Consider the following 20,271-nt stretch of genomic DNA (forward strand, 5'->3'; position numbering starts at 1 on the left):
ACAAACACAGTAAAGATTTAAACCTCAGAAGGGAGAAAACCTATTTCAGTTGAAAGACCATCTTGGCCCTTGAACAAATGGGCATAAATGCATTATATATAAATTTAGTCTGGAAGTTACCAGGAAGTTTTAGGCATTAGAAGGCATTTAGGCTTAGGATCAGCCTCCAATAGCAGCTACTGAAAGTACCCTACCAAAGGACACGTGGTCACAGCTGATCTAAAGATCACTTAATAACCAAACAAGAAATTTCAGGACAGAGTCCTGGGCTCACTTCTGTCACAAAACTGAGAACTGCTCTTGGAGAAGGCCAATGAGAACCCAACTTTCCTGGCAATATAAGGACTGCTGCCTTAGGGAAGGGACACGTATGTGCAAGGGGATGTGTGAGCTGCAGAAGACCCTGGGAGGTCCATACTATCTCTAAGGACAGAGCAGCTGAACCACCGGCCCCTGCTTTCAAGGACAAGAGTGCTAGAAAGGGAACATGCACCCAAGGGTAAGCCTCGAAGCTACTGAAGGAAGAGGTATCAGAGACTGTGCATCCTTCAAGTTCCCAAGCCCATGGGCTGTGACCCCACAGCTGCCTGTTACGCATCCACAGGAGAAGGTCTAACCAGATGAGCAATAAGGCACAAAAGCAATTTTTTTTTCTTTACTCAAGTAGAATCATAGAATCATTGAGGTTGGAAAAGACCTCTAAGATCATCGAGTCCAACCGTCAACCCAACACCACCACCCACTAAGCCATGCCCCTAAGTGCCTCATCTACTTGTCTTTTAAATACCTCCAGGTGTGGGGACTCCACCACTTCCCTGGGCAGCCTGTTCCAATGTTTAAACACTCTTTCAGTAAAGAAATTTTTCCTCACATCCAATCTAAACCTCCCCTGGCACAACTTGAGGCCATTTCCTCTCATCCTATCGCTAGTTACTTGGGAGAAGAGACTGACACCCCCCTCGCTACAGCCTCCTTTCAGGTAGTTGTAGAGAGCGATGAGGTCTCCCCTCAGCCTCCTTTTCTCCAGGCTAAACAACCCCAGTTCCCTCAGCCGCTCCTCTTAAGACTTGTTCTCCAGACCCCTCACCAGCCTCGTTGCCCTTCTCTGGACACACTCCAGCACCTCAACATCCTTCTTGTAGTGAGGGGTCCAAAACTGAACACAGTATTCGAGGTGCGGCCTCACCAGTGCTGAGTACAGGGGCACGATCACTTCCCTACTCCTGCTGGCCACGCTGTTTCTGATACAGGCAGACTATTGCTGACACTGAATAGCCTTGAGTCAGAAGTAAGGTGAAAATTTGTAACTTACAGAAAAATATGGCCAGCTATGTGCTTTGAAACTGGAGTTTTAAGTACAGAAGAGATTTTGCCCCTTTTTGTCATTAAGCTGCATAAGCTCTCATCTTTCTACTAATCAAAATGCTGTGCTGATTTAACAGTGTCACTGTGTTCTGTGAAAAGCTTAAGATAGCTCTTTTATCACCAGCTAGAACACTAGTGACGTGAAATTAGTTGTATACATGTAGGGGAAAACAGACCGTCTGTCCCTCTGCCAGAACAAACAACTCATATTCATCTGACTGCATAGAGTAGGGGTAAGCAATCCTTAAGGAGGAAGAAGTTTTAGGATCTTAATAGCTGTGATATGGCTGACTCAGCTTTTTGACATTTCCATTAAAAAAAAATAATCTAGATAATCCCATCAGCTGAAAAGCAAACTAGGTCTGCAAGTAGCAAACCTCAGCCCTCTGTATGAGTTCAGGTCTATGTCTCCTTTTAGTCAGACTTGAAAGTGTAGTGCCAGAAAGCTAGGTGAATAATTTGCGTTGGTTTGTATGTCTGGTTTTCTTTTACAAAGCATACAGTTGTACTAAGGGAAGATACGTAAGTAATTGGGGTTGGGTATACAAGCTCAAGGAGTCACCAGCTGACTGCCTCTTGCACACACCTGCATCTGTGCTACCTGCCTTTGCCTCCTGCCTGGGCTTTCTCTTGGAAAAAACAGAGGAAAGTTTATATTCTTTCTCTATCCTAATTGTTTCAGTTTTCCTCAACTGAAATCAACAAAAAAAAAATCCAATTCTATAAAAAGAAAGAAATCCGTTGTCATAGCAACGGACCCACACACACCTGTCAACACTGTGAGAGTCCCTCTGGGGCCCCGTGGTTCACCGGCACGCAGAGAGCTCTCGCAGCCAGGGAGTTATTTTTATACCGTTATTTCGGGAGCTGCCGGGGGTCAGACCCCAGCGGCTGCCCTGGGGTGGGGGCTGCAGAGCAGCGACCCGCCCGCACCCAGCGCCGGTTGGGTGCCCCCGCGGTGGGAGGCGGCGGCGCCGCGGAGCTGGGCAGCTCCCACCGCCGGAGGGGCCGCCCCACGCGTGACTGCCGACCCCCCGGGGGCCGCCCCTCGCCCTCCCCAGGGCGGCTTCGCGATCGCGGTTTGGCGGTCGGGGCGGCGCCGGCGGGGAGCAGGGGCCCCCCCTCTGCCGGCAGGCGCATTGCACGGGGAGGGCACGGAGCCCAGGACTGGGAAAGGAAACGGATCTGTTTTTCCCACGCTCGCGAAGGGATCCGAGAGCTTCTGCTGTTTTTGTGACCCCCGTCCTCCCCAGAGTAACACTGTGAAAGGAGCGCTTCATAAATTGGATCTAGGAAAGCAGCTCTGACAAGTGCTGGGATCAGTCAAAGCCCGAAGGAAAGTCCACACGGCCTATTATTTAATTTGACACCAACATACGATGTTAGTCTGTGTCTAAAATTACTGGCCGTTATTTCTGCACCACACACGTTATTCTTTATCACTTGAGATTGTCCAAGCGTCAAACAGCAGCTCGCTCAGACAGGGTCACATCAGAGGCAAGAGGCAGCCTTCAATACTAGTTTTTCCACACCCCCTGCCAGAAGTAAATCCACGCATTGACAGTGCAAGGTATGTCCCTAGCCCAGGGAGCTTGAGGGCCGAAGAGATACAAGAGAGCAGAGCAACCACCGGCTAGAGGCCAGAACAAGCACAGACCGTGTCCTTCTGCAAGTTTCATTGCATCCCTGTTACAAGCAGTCCATCCCAGCCACCCCATCCCTTCTCCAAACAGCTCGACTGTGAAGCTAACACAGGCACTGGGGCCTTCCACACCTCCTGGGACCTGTACAGCACATCCACGCTGACTGCTGCTTGTTTCATACCAGGTCACAGAAAGCGCAAGATCTTGCTCGGCTTACCGACCTGTTTTCTTGAGCATTCCCTGTCATTTTAAAAGGCTTGTCCTTTCCCCGTGCATCGCTCAGCTCACATTTGTAAAGCATTCTCTATGTCCTTACATAGCAGTTGCCATTAAATGACAAATATTCGTTATCACTGCATAGCAATCTCAATACAACACAGAAAGTTATTACCTGCATGCAACCATGGGACAGATAACAATAAATATAATAAATGTATTCTAAATACAGGTGCCATTTTCCTTGCAGGAAACTTATTTCTCCTTTCTAGCAATGTGCTAATGACCCAGAAACTTCAGTAAAGACAGCAAGCGTACCCCATCACCAATGTGGAAGGGTTTGGCAGGACAGAAGTTTTATAACAGATTCCCGGTACGTTTAAGGTTCACTGGTGAAATATTTAAAACAAAGTTTTAGCCAGTCCTCTGCAGAAATTAGCAGCACCAAGGTGTTATGCATAGATAACATAACTTTTTGCCCCATTTTGGGGCTAGTCTACATATAGGTAAATCCTGACATTAGTAATTTCATTCCTGCTCAATATTCTGGAGTTCTGTATATCTCTTATCATCTGATGGTTTCCAAGTGTCTCCATAACCTCAAAGTAATGAGTTTACATTTGTTTAGGATATATGGAGATGTTTAAAAATTAACTTATTATTTTGTTCACTTTTCAAATGGGTTAATCACATTAAAATAACTACCTCCTACATATTTCAGTTATAAACACAATTTTCCTTTTCTAATCTCAGCAGAAAATAAGAAAGGTCATCCATCCAGAAGAGAGCAGTAGTTTATTTTGCATCTTGTCTCTCCGGCTCAGTACTATTGTATCAGAGATCTCAAATACCCAGGTGGCTGCATCAGGAATATTAACATTCCCATTAAAATGAAAAAATGGAGACACACCTACCCTTTCCAAACAGTAGGTCTGCACAGGGCTAACATCACATGGCAGTCGCTGAGGCCTTCTATTAGTACCACTTACTGCAGATCCAGGTGAGATCACTTGAAGTAGGGAGCAAAGGTAATTTTCTGCCACTTATCAGCCTCCTGATCTTAGCAGCAATTGGGGCTGAATAGCACAGAAGAGTGAAAGTTACTCTAATGTGCATAGGCTGTGATTATTCCTAAGGCTCTGCCATCTGCACAAAAATCCTCCTCTCCCCTTCAGGGCTTCTTTCCTTTCTGCGCAGCTCAAGGGGAGCAGTCAAGGCCGAAGGAGCTGACCTTGAGTCTTGCCCTCATATTTTTTCCAGTGTTTACAGTGGTAAATGAACACACAAGCATTTAGCAACATTGCTAATTTCTTGTCTTCTTTGGCAATGTAACACTGTTGCATTCCAGAAAACTCCACATATTTCTTACACCCGTACCATCCATTTTCTTGTCACAGACTTGCATGGCTGCTGTGAAGGATTTGGCTGTACACTGGCTGCTAGTGTCAGCAGCTGTCATGCAGCAAAAGCTACCTTTGACTTTTTTATTACAAGTCCTATGCATGTCTGGAGATGGGCTGAGGGCGACAGTTTAGGATCTGTGGTGTGCTCTTTGCTTGCACATATAGAAATATATCTTATTGTTCTGCACCACCAAGTGGCCAGATTGAGCAGATGTTGCAAGACACCTTTGGCTCCAGGCTCACTACATTAACACAGATGGGTTTGGCTATGTTATGGAAGTTCATACTGGCCCAAACTAGTAACTGGGAAAAAACAAACATTCGAATATAAAGCCTCATGTTTTGAAAGAAGTGTCACATTTTCTCCAGCATCCTTAAGGTGTTCCTGAAGGTGTATTGCCAGAAATACTTCAGTTCTCATGTCAGACAGAGCTCTTTGGTGGGCTACCACCTGAAACTCAGGCATGTTTTAAGTATTTTGGATTAGTAACTCAGAATTGGCAGATGGTTCTGTAAATACAAGGCCAATATTTCTGTATATCACATGAAGTGATTGTGTCAGAAGTGGGAAGAGAATGTACGTATCTTTGTTCTTTACCATTAGAGTTTAATCCCAATATCTTTAAAAACTGTAAAAATAAAACATGGCATTTCATCCAGAAAAATGCATTACATGGACTCAATGGGAGCTATTTTCCTATTCTTTTGTACCCTATGTTCCTTGTGCTCAGGAGGGTTCAAAGTTGAACTCGTAAGTAGTCACTCTATAGGCACAAATCAGAGCGAGATCTGTTGCTGGCCAATGTCACTTGTCCAAAATCTCCACATGATGTAACAGCTGATCCCAATTGACCTGTACTGAAACCTCTTCCATCCAGCTCTTCACAAGCTCCCGTTTCCCCAGGACCTGTGATTGCAGAAGATGGGAAGAAGGACCTACTCTGGCCCTTACATACTGCTGAAATGCTAATATGGTTTTATAGATACTATCCTAAGTAAGTCATATATAGTATATATAATATACTAATATGATATACTTCATACATCAGCCATGTTGATAACATGATGAGAGGAAAAAGTTGTTAATGAGTTTGGTCACTGGCTGAGGATCTTAAATATTAATTTCATAAATAGTATTTCTTTAAATAATATTTCACTTAAGTCTTATTTCAGAGTGCCTCATGCACTCATAAGTCTCCTACTGAAAGTCTGTTACCTGGATTTTTATGGGCCACATGGATAGGTACTCAGTGGGAGTTGAGAACCCAGCTCAGTGCTTTATGCCTTCATGTATTTCAATGGGAGCCAGGCCTTTAACCTGCCTAAATATCTCAATTGGTCCTTTGGTTTCTGAGTGTTTAGATCCCTAAATATTTTTCAGTGCCCAGCCCTGTAACCATATTCAGACAGCGTAATTTCACCTGTGTCCCTGCATCTGGAAATTCATAGTTCCCTATTGCATGTGTCACTTTGGTTCTGTGAATTGTGCCTTGGAGGCCTTCAAAGAAAACTCTCTGACTTGGGCACATTTGGGGTTGGACATAGGCCATCCACATAGAGCCTTAATGCTTGTGTTTCTTTTGAAAGTGGAATTTTTTAAGTCACTCATAAGGCCTGAGGTCACAGTAGCAAGCGTCAGTCCTGACCTGTGTGTGTGCTCCCTGATGGCTGAGGAACTGAGAAGTAAAATTGGGATGGAGGCACTCAAAAGGCTCGGAGCGGTTTTATGTATGTATGTGCTTCACCATTCCTGATGAAATGCACGGCAGTACAGGAGAAATCTAGCAGGGATAAAAGCAGATGTTGAAAAATTAAACACAAATGCTTGAAATGTAAGCATGCGTCTGATTATTTAAATAAGAACAAATTCAGAAGGAAGAACAAAGAGGAAAGGCGTTTGTCTGGAGTGCAGTGATGCCTGGAGACCTCTGCCACGATCAGAGCAACATTGTGCTGAGCGCGCTGCAAAGAATTAGCAAAAGATTGTGCCAGGAGGACTCACACACCGAACAGGTAAATCAGTCAAATATGATCGTCTGCCTTTTACAGCTGATGCTGAGAAATAGAGAAAGATGAAGCGACTTGTCTGAGAATTGATTCCAGATTTGTCCAGGGCTCTGCGCACATCTCCACCTTTGGTAGCAGTGCCACCTGGGAGAAGAAAGCGTTGGCTGCCACGGAGGAGCGGGAGGTCACAAACTGGATGTCGTGTTGTGCTGCCGGTGGGATGGATCCTCGCTTCGCCAGTCCGTGGCCTGCAGTAGGGATGGCAAAGCCTGCTGTGGGTGTCTGCGTACCCGACTGATTGCATTTGACCCATGGCAGCGCTCCCACAGTGGCAGGCAGCAACAGGATGATGCTCGGGATTAAGGATTTGCCAGTTTTAATCTTTCAAACGACAGCAGTTGAAGTGACTATATCTATAGGGGCCCATATTGTAAATGACCACTTGCAAATGTCCTTTGACTCCAAAATAGACAAGGCTTTAGTGCTTGAGAATTGCTCTAAATTTAGATTGAAAGTCCCTTCTTTCTGACAAGGTGGCCGCAGGAGGCCACCACCACTTGCGTACACTGCTAGGGACTGCAGTACCAGCTACTGCCATTGCCACGGGAGCTGGAAGCTTTGTAGACTACCTCTAGTAGACCAAAGGTACAGAATAACGTGACAGATTTGTCTTCCCCCATTTTTGTGCCACGTGTTTATTTCCCTTTTATGCCTCAGGACACAGTGAACGTCTTTCCCCAAAACCATTGCCGGCATTGGGTCAAGCAGGCAGTGCTGCATGCTTTGCTCACCTTCTCTGTTTCATCCATAGGATCCATATGTCATTCCTGGGATTAAAACCTGGCACCCTTTGGAGTCAATGAAAGTGTTGCCAATGATTTTCAGGGCAATGAGGATTTCATCCTTTGTTCATCCTGTGCCGGCTGGGCTAACGATGTTCAATTAGAAACTGCTCTTTGTTCTAGTGCAGTCAAGAGGATTTTTGCCAATGATTTGAATGAGCATTGAATAAAGCTTATGGCTAAATCCAGTCCTTATGCAGAAATCCATGGATCCTATTGAATTGCTTTTCTCCCAGTGAAATTAGTGGAAGCTGTATGAGAACATCTAAGGGAAGATTTAGTTCCTGCTTGTAACAATATGTTACCCCCTGATACTGGGCCTGCTTTGAAATGTTTATTGTTAAATCCATGTATTTTTGGTTATATCTCATTAAGAACATAATACAGCCTTGGAAAGTACATTCTGAAAGGGTATTACAACAGGATTGGGATTACTGTTTGTGAGACACTTTTAACTAGGGGGAAATTTCAAATTCAATTTACAGTAATGTCAAAGCACAATTAATATATAGGCAATGATAAGGGGAACATGCAGAAGTACACACTGATAGCACTACACCAACAAATAAACTTTTGGTGCTAGTAATTAGGTACACAAGATTATTATATGTTTAATTGACTAAAGTGACAATTTGGAATTACATCTAGTCACATTTAATTGGATTTAGAATCTCTAGAGGAAAGGAAACGGAGAACAGTGCGGAGAGACAGCCATAAAAGCAAACTGATTTTCTAAAGTCTGTTAAGACTCTGCATTAATATCCATTGCACAATAGTTTTTTAATATCCCTCAGTCTAGAAAGAGTAATGCAATGATTGTCACAGACAGTGGGAGTACTAAAGCATACTCAATTAGGTAGCAAGATAACTGATTACTTTTGGTTTGGGTTTTTTTTTTAAGATATAGTTTAATCAAAGGTGAACTATGTCTGAGTTTGCCATAGACAAGTGATATTCTCAGACTGCCAAGCTACAGGGTGTTATACGTGTTGATGCTGTGCTAGAAGACATATGTACTTACATATAAGATATTTTACCCACAAATACTTTAAAGCAAAAAAAGAAAAGCCAGACTAAAATATTGTATAGCAGTCATTAAATATTTGCTCAGATTAAAATATGGAAAAGCTATTAAAAGAAAATGTAGGGTTGTTTGCTGGCAGATCGTTTAACTAGCTAAAAAATGTTTACTAATGCTTGTCTTAAAGTTGGACAAAGACTGAGAGTTATGTGTAATCTTTTGATACAAACCATGTTACACTCTTTTAATATTACCTCCTTCAAATACTGCTATATACATCCTTCTCTCCCTGTACACTCATTTATTCTGCTTTTGTCATCAGGAGCACCATGATTGCTGACTACATGTACTGGCTGACAGGAGGCACTGAGCAGCATATAAGCAAGCTCATCAAACTGTATTGGCAGGTAAAAATTGATAGCCCAATGAGGAAGGAGGTGCCCATCTTACTATTAAGACCAAAATGAAGGATTACTGCTTAAAAGACTGCCGACAAAGGTAGCTCTTGGGCATATCAATCAACAGGACATTCTATAGTACTACCGTATTTATAATGAAGTAGATTTTCTTGGACTAATTTTAAGGGCAAAATTCAAGGTTGTTAACCCTTGGCTCATACTTCAATTTTATGGACTGCTATAAAATTTAATTCTGGATGCTGTATAGTCCCCTAAGCTATTTTTTGTGAAGTCTTCCTACCTTAGTGACACTTTCCTTTCACAATTTGCATGATACTAATCCTCTGACACCTTTCCAAACTCTTCAACTGGAAGGGGAGGAAAAAATGACTGTAACAAATGGGCTCAGGAACCTAAAGTGCTCTGTGAAGGATGGCTAGGTAAGACCCCAGTCTACAAAGACTACTTATGTGGGGAGATGACCATTGCCTTCAATGAGACTCGTCTCTTGAGTGATACTTATTTGACATGGCTGTTCAGCCACATCAGCACAAATTTAAGTTTAAGGGTACCCCCTTCTGCTCTCAGGAGGGCTCTCACACACTTGCAGGTGAATGGATGCTAGATCCTTTGCTGGGAGAAGCTTATTGCTGCAGGATCTTATCACTGCCCATAGTGTCCCATCCTTCACAGCCCCGGTTTCAATGCAACCAAAGTGCATTTCAGAGGGACTGCAGTATTTGGGCCTCAGGTGGTGGAAGACTCTTCTGCCTCCCAGAGTGGACCTGGCCCTCAGGTCCTCCTTGTCCATACAAGGAATTGAATGATACTAGGAACAATATATGTCCCTTGCGATAAAATTTCAGAGTCTGATTCTGATCCCATTTATTTTGGGTTTATTCTGTGAGAACATCTGTGACATCTGTACTTTATGTGAAGCGGTGCAAAATACGTCTGACATAAGCCAGAGTAATAAAGATCAGAATCTGGTCTTTTACCTTCACTCACACGGTAAATTCTTCCTTTTTAAAACTATTATTAGTTGCATTCATTTGGTAAAACGGAATAAATCTCAGTCTTGGGCGCTGCTGAATTTCAGTACTGCTGTGAGTGCAAAGTGCATCTCATTCAGAGAATTACCCACTGGGCTAGTGTTTGCAGTGCCTGTGAACTTTCTTATATGCTTTCCAGCAGAGAATTTCTTCTGTACAGAACAGTTTGATTTTTTTCCCCACTGGGTCAGACTCATTTAAAATCTTGAGTTCACAAACAGGTTTTATGAAGGGGTCATTTCTTCAAATGGAATGTCTTTTTTTGTCTCTTAACACTGGTATCCATTGACTTCCCTTCTTGATGTCATGGACATGAAACTTCAAAGAATAAACCTTTAAAGGAGGAGCTGCCATAACTGTCCTCTCCCTCAGGGGTTTAGACTGTCCTGCTATGTAACAGGGCCAAAAAAGTGGCATGAAGGACAAGATTCATCACGATGCCTCCTCACAGAGTCTAAATCAGAAGCTGTGGTTGACCTAACGTGGGAATGAACCAGACTAGAAGTGGGGCTACTGAATCGCTTCCAGACATTAGTGTCATCACACAATATTAGCATCATCATACAAAATTATTTTGGCTGTGGTAGGACTCTGGTTCATCTCTGCTTCAGTCAGGAGCTCACAGCTCATTTCTCTTCCTGATGGAGAGTTCATGCGTGGGCCTCCCTGGACCCCTGTGGTACCAAGAGGCACCACCATGCTGTTTGTGCCCCATTCCCACTCCTTCTCTGCCTTTTGCCTGAACCTGAGCTGCTGTCATCTTTGTCTGCAGAAGCTTTGAAATGTCAGTAGAGATCTAACCATTTGTTCGATCCCCCACCATGCTTGACTTTCACTGGGAGACAGAGATTGCTCTGCAATTTTGTGCCTTTTGTGCGTATGCCTTAGCGTGGGCTAGGCTAAGGATTCAGCAGTATCTATATGCTGACACACACGCAGTAGAGGCAGCTGGGTGCCCAGTACCACTCCCACTCAAGTTAACAGCTAGCACTTAAGAAACGCTGTTCATGAAGATATATCCCCAGCACCAGTAACAACCTTTTCCTTCCTGAGCTGATGAGTTCTGTGCACTCAGCATCAGGGGTGACTTCAATGTCATTAAAGCACACAGCAACAATTATGCGGTATGATGTAGCATGTGACACTGCACTGGGACTTTCCACCACAGAGAGACCAAGCAGAGGTAACATAATCTTTTTTATTAATATTCTCTCTATTTCATGGTGTAAAGCTGAAAATAACTTGTCACGACTATACATGCTCATGTGCCTTTGTAACCAAAGCAACAGCTATTGATGCACGCTTTTCTTGCTAACTACTTCTCTGCCCCAGAACTCGCTAGTGTTGGCTCACAACCATGCGCAAAAATTTCTGAGGAGGAAGGGAATAGACGGTGAACAGGACGGTTTGCTTTTTGCTTTTGTGAAGAAAGCTTTTTAGATAAGATATGTCACACTCTGCTTTGATCAGTGGGTCATATATATAATCTTCTGGTGTGTCACTGACTACTTTTGTTTCTTCTTTTCATGATTCTTTTAACTGCTGGAAGAGGCTTTTCCTCCTCACAGCCTGTCTTCTACTTTTTTCATAGCTTCAAAACATTGTAGAGACCACTAGAATCCTTCAGGTGATGCCTTTACTGCAAAAAATTCAGGCCCTTAATTCACACCTGCAAAGCTCTTTATTATTTATCCTACTTCTAAATCACTGTTTTTTCTCTCCTGATCTATTCCTCGTGCTCAGAGCAGTCTTTATCTTGTATCTCCTTTGGTTTTCTTCTCCTGATTTTGGTTTTATACTTTCCTTTGAACTTCTTCTATCCTGGACATCAACAGCCAGGAGTCCTCTTTCTTCAAAACTCTTCCTAAAACATCCTCAAATAACTCCCCTCCTCATTATTACCTTTTACGTATTTCTTCTTCTTCAGCAGTGATCTGTTCCATGTGACTGTGTACCTCCTCTTAGGCACACTGCAAGGTTTGTACTGACAGATTTTTAAGGCCAGATGGGCTCATATTGACAAATTTTCTGACTTCCTGCATAAAAACACCCCAGAATTGCACCCTTACCTTCCTGCATCGGTGCCAAAAGAGGAAAGCAGAGACTGGTTTTGAGAAAGTTATGCAATCCCCACTTAAACAGTTTAATAATAGAATCTTTACCATAACCCATCCAAAAGACGATTTGTTACATGTTTGTCCCCTGTTTTTTCCCCAGTTTACAGGCTGGGATCTTACTTGTCCAGTCCAAACTTCCAGCAATTTGTATTATGCATTCATCTCTGAAAGCTTAAAGATCCTTTAGTACTTGTTATCTTCTCCCTGTATATGTACCTATGGATCATGATCAAGGCAACTTTAAATATTCTTTTTGATTAGCTTTTTGATTAGCTTTCTTTGATTATCCCCTTTAAAGTAAATCATCTATTTCTGGATCTTCTGTACAGTGATATGTAATATCTAATGCCCTGTGTTGGTTTTGAATATTAATACCATCCTTCCATTCCACTCTTGAGATAAAGGTATCATGCTGATGAGAGGTGAAAAACTAATTTGCAACGGACAATATTATTCAGTAAGTCAAGCCTTCTCCTCTGTTCAAATATTTTATTCCATGGATTGAAAATATACATTCCAAGTTAAGATATATTCAAATGGATGGGCTTTTTTTCATAATCCACTATAGAATATGCACTGAATGATTTGTGTACTGGCTGTTAGATTAAAAATAGACAAGTCAAGTTAAATAGAGTTCATCACAATAAATAATAATGTGAAAGTTATTAAATGTATTATGGTAGATATTTGCAGAGTGGTAACAGCAAGACAAAGTTTAAACCTACTTATTACTATAGTCAGGTAAGCTCCCTAGCATTTATTGTCAGCAATGCAATTTCTCAGCTGGTAATAGCAAAACAAACAATGGACTTGAGATATTTCATCCCATAGAAAGAGTCCCTCTCCAAACTGTCCAGTTTTACTCACACCTTTGTAAACTATTTCCACTAGCTAAAAACTGTGCAATATACTCTGGAAGTTTCATTCCATGAGTAAAAGTATATCACAGCCATACTACAATGTCAAAAATGCCCAACATTGTCAAACATGAACTTTGCAAGTATCTTGAAAGTCACAGCCTGATTTCACCAATATCTACACAGACATCTTAGTATAAAGTGCCTTTATTACCTAATTTATAAACATCTCAGGCTTAACTCATTAGCACACTACAAATTTAATTGCTTTTATTATTCCATTGTGAAAACCATGTGGCCTATTTTATACTGAAGCTTTGGCTCTAGCATCCGTTACACACTTATATCCAAAGTCAATCCCATCTAGCCAAAGTCTTACACTAAGTGCCGTTGCACCAGCAACGCATACGTTGCAGAAACTAACAGAACCCTAGGAAGGCATTTCAAAACTTGGAGGTTCGTATCTGTACACTTCCATAACCATCTGTACTAAAAGCCCTAATTCCATAACGTAGCCAATATGTATTTGCTACAGCTCAGATGGAGATCTTTAATTTGCATTGGAGCAAACTGGGCTTTTAGCTTTAGCTCCAGTTCAACCCCAGTGTTTTGGTGAAGATTGCGGCCATCACAGAGCTGCTCTTAGCACATTGAAAATACTGGCCCTGTGACTGCTGCACACGGAGCTCACGACCTTGCGTTTCTGAGAATATTTCTGCCAGCTAAACTCAATGCCACAGAGAAAGCTGCCAGTAGCACATGCATTGGCTGACATGGAGGTTTGGGTATTCAGACATTTGTTTTGCTCTCTCATTGCTGTTATGAACATCAGGTGCTTCCATTTCAAAAATCTGGGCTGTTGCAAGCGCAGAGCAATACACACATCACACAATAAAGCAAATGATAACCCAGCCCTGCAAGGTGGCTGAACACCTACAGTGCAGCGATGAACGCTGTCAACTCCTTTAGAGCTCAACTTTGTCTCACACCTTGCGGGGTGAGAATCCAAGGCAAGAAAGGTAAAAGGAAAAAGCTCCTGGTAGCCAAAACCTCGTCCGCAGTCTCAGCCGGTGACAAGGCCCATCAGCAGTCCTGCGTGCTCACGCTTGACCCATGTCCTGCTATGGAGCGTGAGGTATCCAAGCTGGCAACAGCAGGGATGTTTTGCAATCCTCCTAATGGAATGACTGATAGGAGCTGTCAGGCAGCCTCTCTGGGTGGCCTGGCCATCATATCACTGAGAAAATGTATTTCTCACTAATTCTTGAGACTATTTTAGCAGATCATGCTGTGCCACACTTTATTGCGGAAAAGTCCCTTCTTTAATCAAAACTGGGGGAAAATCCCATTGAGGTCAATGACTGTTCTGTGTACAGGCAGAAGTAAGTGCCTAATATGTGTAAGTCCATATTGTCTCAGAGGTCTGTGGAGCTTGTTGCTCCTTTAAGAATTAATTTTTGTATTTTCTCATGTTAGAAAAGAGATAACATTTCTCTTATCCCTCTTCATAAAAACCAATAGGTAATCCTCACTCTTCTGTATCTATGGCCATTTTGAAGGACAACACTTGCCTTGAAGCACCGAGCTTTTCATTTTCTGGTGGAAAATTGGGATGTAATGATTTTTCTCATCCTGCACATTAGAAGAACAAAAAGATTTTGGCCCATGAGCAGGAAGATCAGTTCATTCTTAAGACACTGCACTGGTATCCAGATGATCTCAGTGCAGCTTCTGACCAGTTCATGGGTTTCCTGTGTTCTCATTGCATCAGGGCTGAAGCAACTTGTTAAAATTAAAATTACTAACATCTTGTCAGGGTAGAATGGGCCTCTTCCTATGTATGCCATTTCAGGTATTCAAACCAGTCTGGCTTCGGAATACACTGTTTGTAAGACATAACTCTCAGCTGCAAAAATCAGCTTCATTCTGCTCTCAGGTACACTAGTAAAAATATGGAGTAATTGAAAACTGGATTGAGAAGGACAATAAAATAACATAACAGAGAGTTTCTATCATGTTGATACTGATTTGGGAGTTTTTTATTGCTGTTGTTATTGCTGATATTTCCATTCCGGAAACAATTCTACATGTACAAAACCAAGGAATTTAACATTTTTCTTGTATTCTTTCTTCTTTAATAATATCTACTTCCACATATTTTCTACCTACTTCTATTTTTCTGGTACCAGATCATTCATGGTAGAATAATTGTTGTTTGAATCATACTTATATTTACATGATAAGAGAAGTTATTAGTTTAAATGTCACAATTATTAAAACAGATGGATTAATTGTCTCTGATTTCAGGAAAGATGGATTTATTTAATACCAGCTGAATGTAATAGGTAACACATACCTTGCTGTAGTTGGTAGCTGTTGAAATCCCAATATGAAACAAAATACCAACCCAATTAGGGTTTTAACTGTTAACAGAGGCCCATAAATCATGTCTGAAAGATGTTCAACAGGAACAACCTGGCCAGCAAAGCTCCAGGCCGTTTAAAAAACCCTACAGGGCAACTCAAAAGTAAAGTGCATATTTCACAAGTAGAATTTTCAATTCATTCTGGCTTTTACCGGGTTGCAAAGCAGAGCTTTAAGATTTACAAAAGAAACCTGAGAAATCAGCGTAGAAAACCAGCTATTTTGTGCTGTTCTCAGGCCCTTATTGTGCCCTCGAGTTGCAAAGGTCCTTAAGAAGTTAAACATTCATTATCCTCTTCCCTTTTTTTGTCTACCATCTCCTTTCTTCAGGGAGATGAAGCTACAGGCAGGAGTTTGTGCTCTTCCCAGGATCATTACTGGTTATGTGGCTTTCCATCTGCACATCTGCTCTTGAAGAACTACAGAGGACATCACACAAAAAGAGATAAAGTCACTTTTCAGAAACATCCCTATATACAGTCAACTTGTCTTCTACTAAATTAGCAGCCATTCAGCCACATAAAGTAGTTTGCTATTGCAATGACTCAGGCATGATTTTTTGCTGCCCCTTTGAACAGTGCTGTCCATTTTACAGGCTAACAACATCACTCACCATCTCTGGCTGTCTGATTCATCTCTTCACATTTAAGTCAAGTTCTCAAAATGTGTTGAGCTCAGTGCTAGGAAGGACTGACATCTCCTTCAGTTAGTTTCTGCATTTTAGTTTCCTTTTCTTTTTCTTTTTTTTTTTTTCCTCTTTTTGTGCTAAAAGCCCTGAAAAGCCCCTACAGCAAGTATCCCACATTTCTCCCCGGAGTAATTCCTAGCCAGGGTCACTCCCGGTCTCTCAAGCACTTGCCTGAATCACCAGCTGGATGCAGCATCCAGGTGTTGGCCAGTGACTCTGACTACATTCACATAAAGCACTCAGCGATGCTCAACCTTTAGCTCTGCCTGTCTGAGTTAAGATGTCTCTCTGAGCCCAGGCTACCAAAGCTGTTCAGCTGAGCGCAGTTTATAATCTCCTTTCACAAAAAAAAAACACTGCTGTTTAAACTGTGACCCATTACTGACAAAGCGGGAGCCGTGCAGAGCTGACCCAACACATGCAGAGGGCTTGTGATGGCGAAAGGCTACTCCCAGCACTGGAAGGGCAGTCCTGCTGCTCAGAGCAGTCACAGTGAATTGCCTTACTGGAATTAGGGTATTTCTCACCGTGAAAACTCTCTTACCCTTAAGAAAGGGGCAACGTTAACAAAACTGGTTAAAAGCTATGGTTTTGGCCAGTAGCTTCATGTAGAGGATAATTGGCCTGTTCACAGGGGCAGTTCTTTGATGTTTGCACCCACTACCTCACCGCCCTGTTGCAGATTTATGTCTGCCTCTGTTACCACGCCAAGGAAGCGTGTCTGCACCGCAGTTAGCTGGGTGGCCAAGAGCGTGCCAGCATGGCATGTCAGTCACGCCGACTATCCATGGGAGCTTGGCTCGCTCCGCTGGACCGGCTCTGCTCACATCTCGGTATCTTGGGGAGTTGCAAGGCCCCAGCTGGGGCAGGGGTAGGTGGCCCAGGCCAGGAGCCACCTCTGCAGGGAGGCTTGGAGCTAGAGCTCTCACCTCGTACAGATACACATGGTAGCTACCGATGGCAACAAACCATAATTTGAGCAGTAACAGGGGCTCACTTTGTCAATGCTCTGCGTCAGCCCTACAAAGCAAATATATCCTGTTTCACTGGTCTCAGAGTCGCTCCATCATAGCAAAGAAACACTGAAATCCTTCACATTTACCCCTGTGCTGAGCTGAAAGGGCAAGATCCTCAGCTGGTGGCAAGTGACACAAGAGCTGAGGACTCCCGTGGCACTCTCCGTGCACATAAGTTTGTGAGACCGGAGGACGGGCTTGCGGGCAGAGAGCTTCCCTGAACTGGAATTGCATTTCCACATTTGTACTTAGTCCTTGCTTTCCCACCTGCTGGCATCATGGGCAGGGAGTTTCAAGAGCAGCCTCCAGCCTTTTCCATACTCTATGTATTCTGGGGTTTTTCTTTAATGAACAGTGATCTCTTTGGAAGGATATAAAGCATGGATTTCTTTTCTCCCAAACCATAAAGAGATACTTATTAGAGTATCAAACAGATCTTGAAGCCTAAGGTAACACATCTGCAATACCTCTGCCTCTGCCCTTCAGAAGCCAGCAGAATACACGGATCCATCACCGTGGCGCTCTGCAAATCTGCTTTCAAACTATACTGCATACAAAATAACTCGCAGAGATTTAAATACGTTAATAACTTAAGAACCTAAATAAGCTGATATTTGATGTGACCTACGTTAATGGCGAGGCATTACATGGCAGATAAGCAGAAAGTTCTCATCTATTGTATAATACATGATTTATTCATACCATAAACATATTGAGAAAAGGATATGCTCTGGCATTCTGTCTACTTATTTTTCCCACAGGAAAAAAAATAAAAATTATGTAAGAAGATCATGCTGGTGAGAAGATATTCATATCACAACAGCAACAGACTTAGTGGCAGGGCTGCCAGATACTTCTTCATGGTTGGAAAGATATAGAGAAAAGCGCACAGGTTGCACCACAGTGCACCCATAATTCTAACTACCAGCCTAAGAGTGGAAGCAGTTCATAGAAGAGACTAATGGCTTTACCCTGACTGATATCACTGCATTAATAAAAATCATCAATAAAAGCATCAATTCCTGCTGTACTGTAAATGAGACAGTGGCTGAATGTGCACTGCAGCTGCAAGATAAGGCACTAGAAAGATATCTAAATTTTTGGCTAATTCTAGATGTCAAGATAATTGGATTTTCCAAATTAAACCTTTCTGTAGTTAAAGAGGATTAAGGTTAGGGACTGTAGCAGGGAAAGCTACTGTCACTGTCATGAAGAATTTTTTGCTACGGTGCCATTTTTCTTCTACGTCTGCTCTAAGCAGGCAAAATGGCAAAAGCTTCATAAAAATATTGAAGTAGTTATATCATTTGCCATCAAAAGTTGGCATGGCAAAGCTTTGTTTCCTGTGCATCTACCTATTCATTTTATGAGCTCTTAACGGAATTTTAGTGGGTGTTGAAGGGACAATATAAGATTGTTTAGGCTAAAGTTTAAGTTTTATTAAAAGGTCTGTGAAATATAACATTACTAGATATGGTAGAATGTCAGGGTATTGCAGAGCCGAAGTGCTCAGAGAAGAGGAGTATGTGGTGTTGGGTCAAATATATGTTTAAACCCTTGATCAAAACAAAGGTTTTTGCTTAGGGACGTCTTTTGGCTTTTTAATTGTCTTGATAGCAATGTACATCCCTCAAACCTTGTGAACACTTGGGTTTCATGAAGGAATTAATTGGTATTTTAATAGAAGTGCTGACAATATAAATACTCCTTGAAACACTTTGTCTCCAGATGGTTTCTCTGCAGACTTTCTCTGATTCCCCACACTTCCAAAACAGGGATATAAACCTCCTGACATAGCAGAGCATGAGTCAGTCCCATAAATACAAAAAGAAATCTTCCCTATCATCAGTTTACTCTGCAGCCTCTTCTTGAGCGAGTTCTTGCATTTTTGCTGAAGGAATAGATTTTGTCCGCTATTGAGGTAAACCACCAAATTCAGTGGACTCATGTCAATCATAGTCCTTACATTATTGTACATTGTTAAAGGAGCTCTTTCTTATAGTTTAAGGTCATCTCAAGGACTTCACTTTTTCTAACTCTGCTGGAGTTGAAGGCTGGAAGGTAACACCATGTGATGAGGTATCACTGCAGAGCTCACTTGCAAGATATGCAAATGAAAAAATCATCTTTCTTTGTCATTTTTATCAGTTTAGCAGCTACCCCCATACTCATGAAAGAGTCTGACACTTCTTCCACTCCAAGGCCAGAACAGCAACATCCTTCCTGATGTATCTGAGAGGACATTGCAGAAAGGACCCTTCAGATGCAAAGATGCAAAAACACATGCAAATGGGAAAAAACAGTTGTCCTGTCTTCTCTGCAAGGACTATCTTGAAAGTCCATTGGAGCCCTTGCAATCCTCTCCACAGTCTGACTATATCTTGAGTAGCTGCACAGTGTACAGCACGACAGATGATGTTCTGTAGGCATTCCTGTTTCCTGGAGACGTTGCCAGATATTAGTCCACGGGTATGGACTTCAGTGCATAAAGGCTTAAGCAGAAAAATCCTTGGGGATTTCATCGTATAAAGTTTTCTCCTCCAAAGTTTTTATGGGCTGAAGTTTTATATCCTTAAAGACTTTACCCCATAAAAATCCAAGAGGATAATAAAACAAATAGCATCTATGTCCAGGGTCAGTAGCTTGGGGAAAAAAATGCTCTTGGGTAATAATAATACCCTCAGTAACAGTACTGACCAGAAACTACAGTTCTATTCTTTTCCCCGTTGGCTGACATTTTACCATTATTGCCTTCTGAGCTAGTCACTATTTGCATGCTGTGCAGAGTAGCCACGGGTACATGGCACTGCAGAGATATTATAGGCATGACTTTGAACTGTTCTTGAGGATGATAAAGCCAAAGTGAACTTTACAGGTAGAATACAGAGCTTGGCTGGTATGTATTTTAAATCTGTATTTAAAATAGATTTAAAATACTCACTCCATGTATTTTAAATCTGAAGTGAATGGATACACCCAAAACCACATTCACATGCTCATATTAATCCAGATTAGGAAATGGCTGCCAAGCTACAGAAAATAAGCAGAACACCCAACATCTCACACAAAATAAGGCTGACCTAATTCTGTGCCTATATTTACACATGAAATTCAGTAAAACTTGAACAAGTAAGCCTCTGCTTTTTTAAAAATGTACCTTGGAAAGCTAGATTGGTACCATTGTTTTGCTACTGATCCTCTAAGGGCCCTGAACAACAAGAT

The 20,271-nt window shown here is 42.2% G+C and overlaps 1 protein-coding gene across 1 annotated transcript in view; it reads left to right on the top strand.

The window, feature by feature from the left end:
• The window catches only part of SPATA16 (spermatogenesis associated 16), an 80,388-nt gene that overhangs the window by 29,419 nt on the left and 30,698 nt on the right, over positions 1-20,271 (top strand). The window contains exon 4 of the mRNA XM_076340662.1: positions 8,820-8,904. Within this exon, the coding sequence (XP_076196777.1) occupies positions 8,820-8,904 (85 nt within the window). The remainder of the gene's footprint in view (positions 1-8,819; positions 8,905-20,271) is intronic.

The sequence above is a fragment of the Aptenodytes patagonicus genome, chromosome 6 (genome assembly GCF_965638725.1).
Source record: "Aptenodytes patagonicus chromosome 6, bAptPat1.pri.cur, whole genome shotgun sequence".
Taxonomy (NCBI): domain Eukaryota; kingdom Metazoa; phylum Chordata; class Aves; order Sphenisciformes; family Spheniscidae; genus Aptenodytes; species Aptenodytes patagonicus.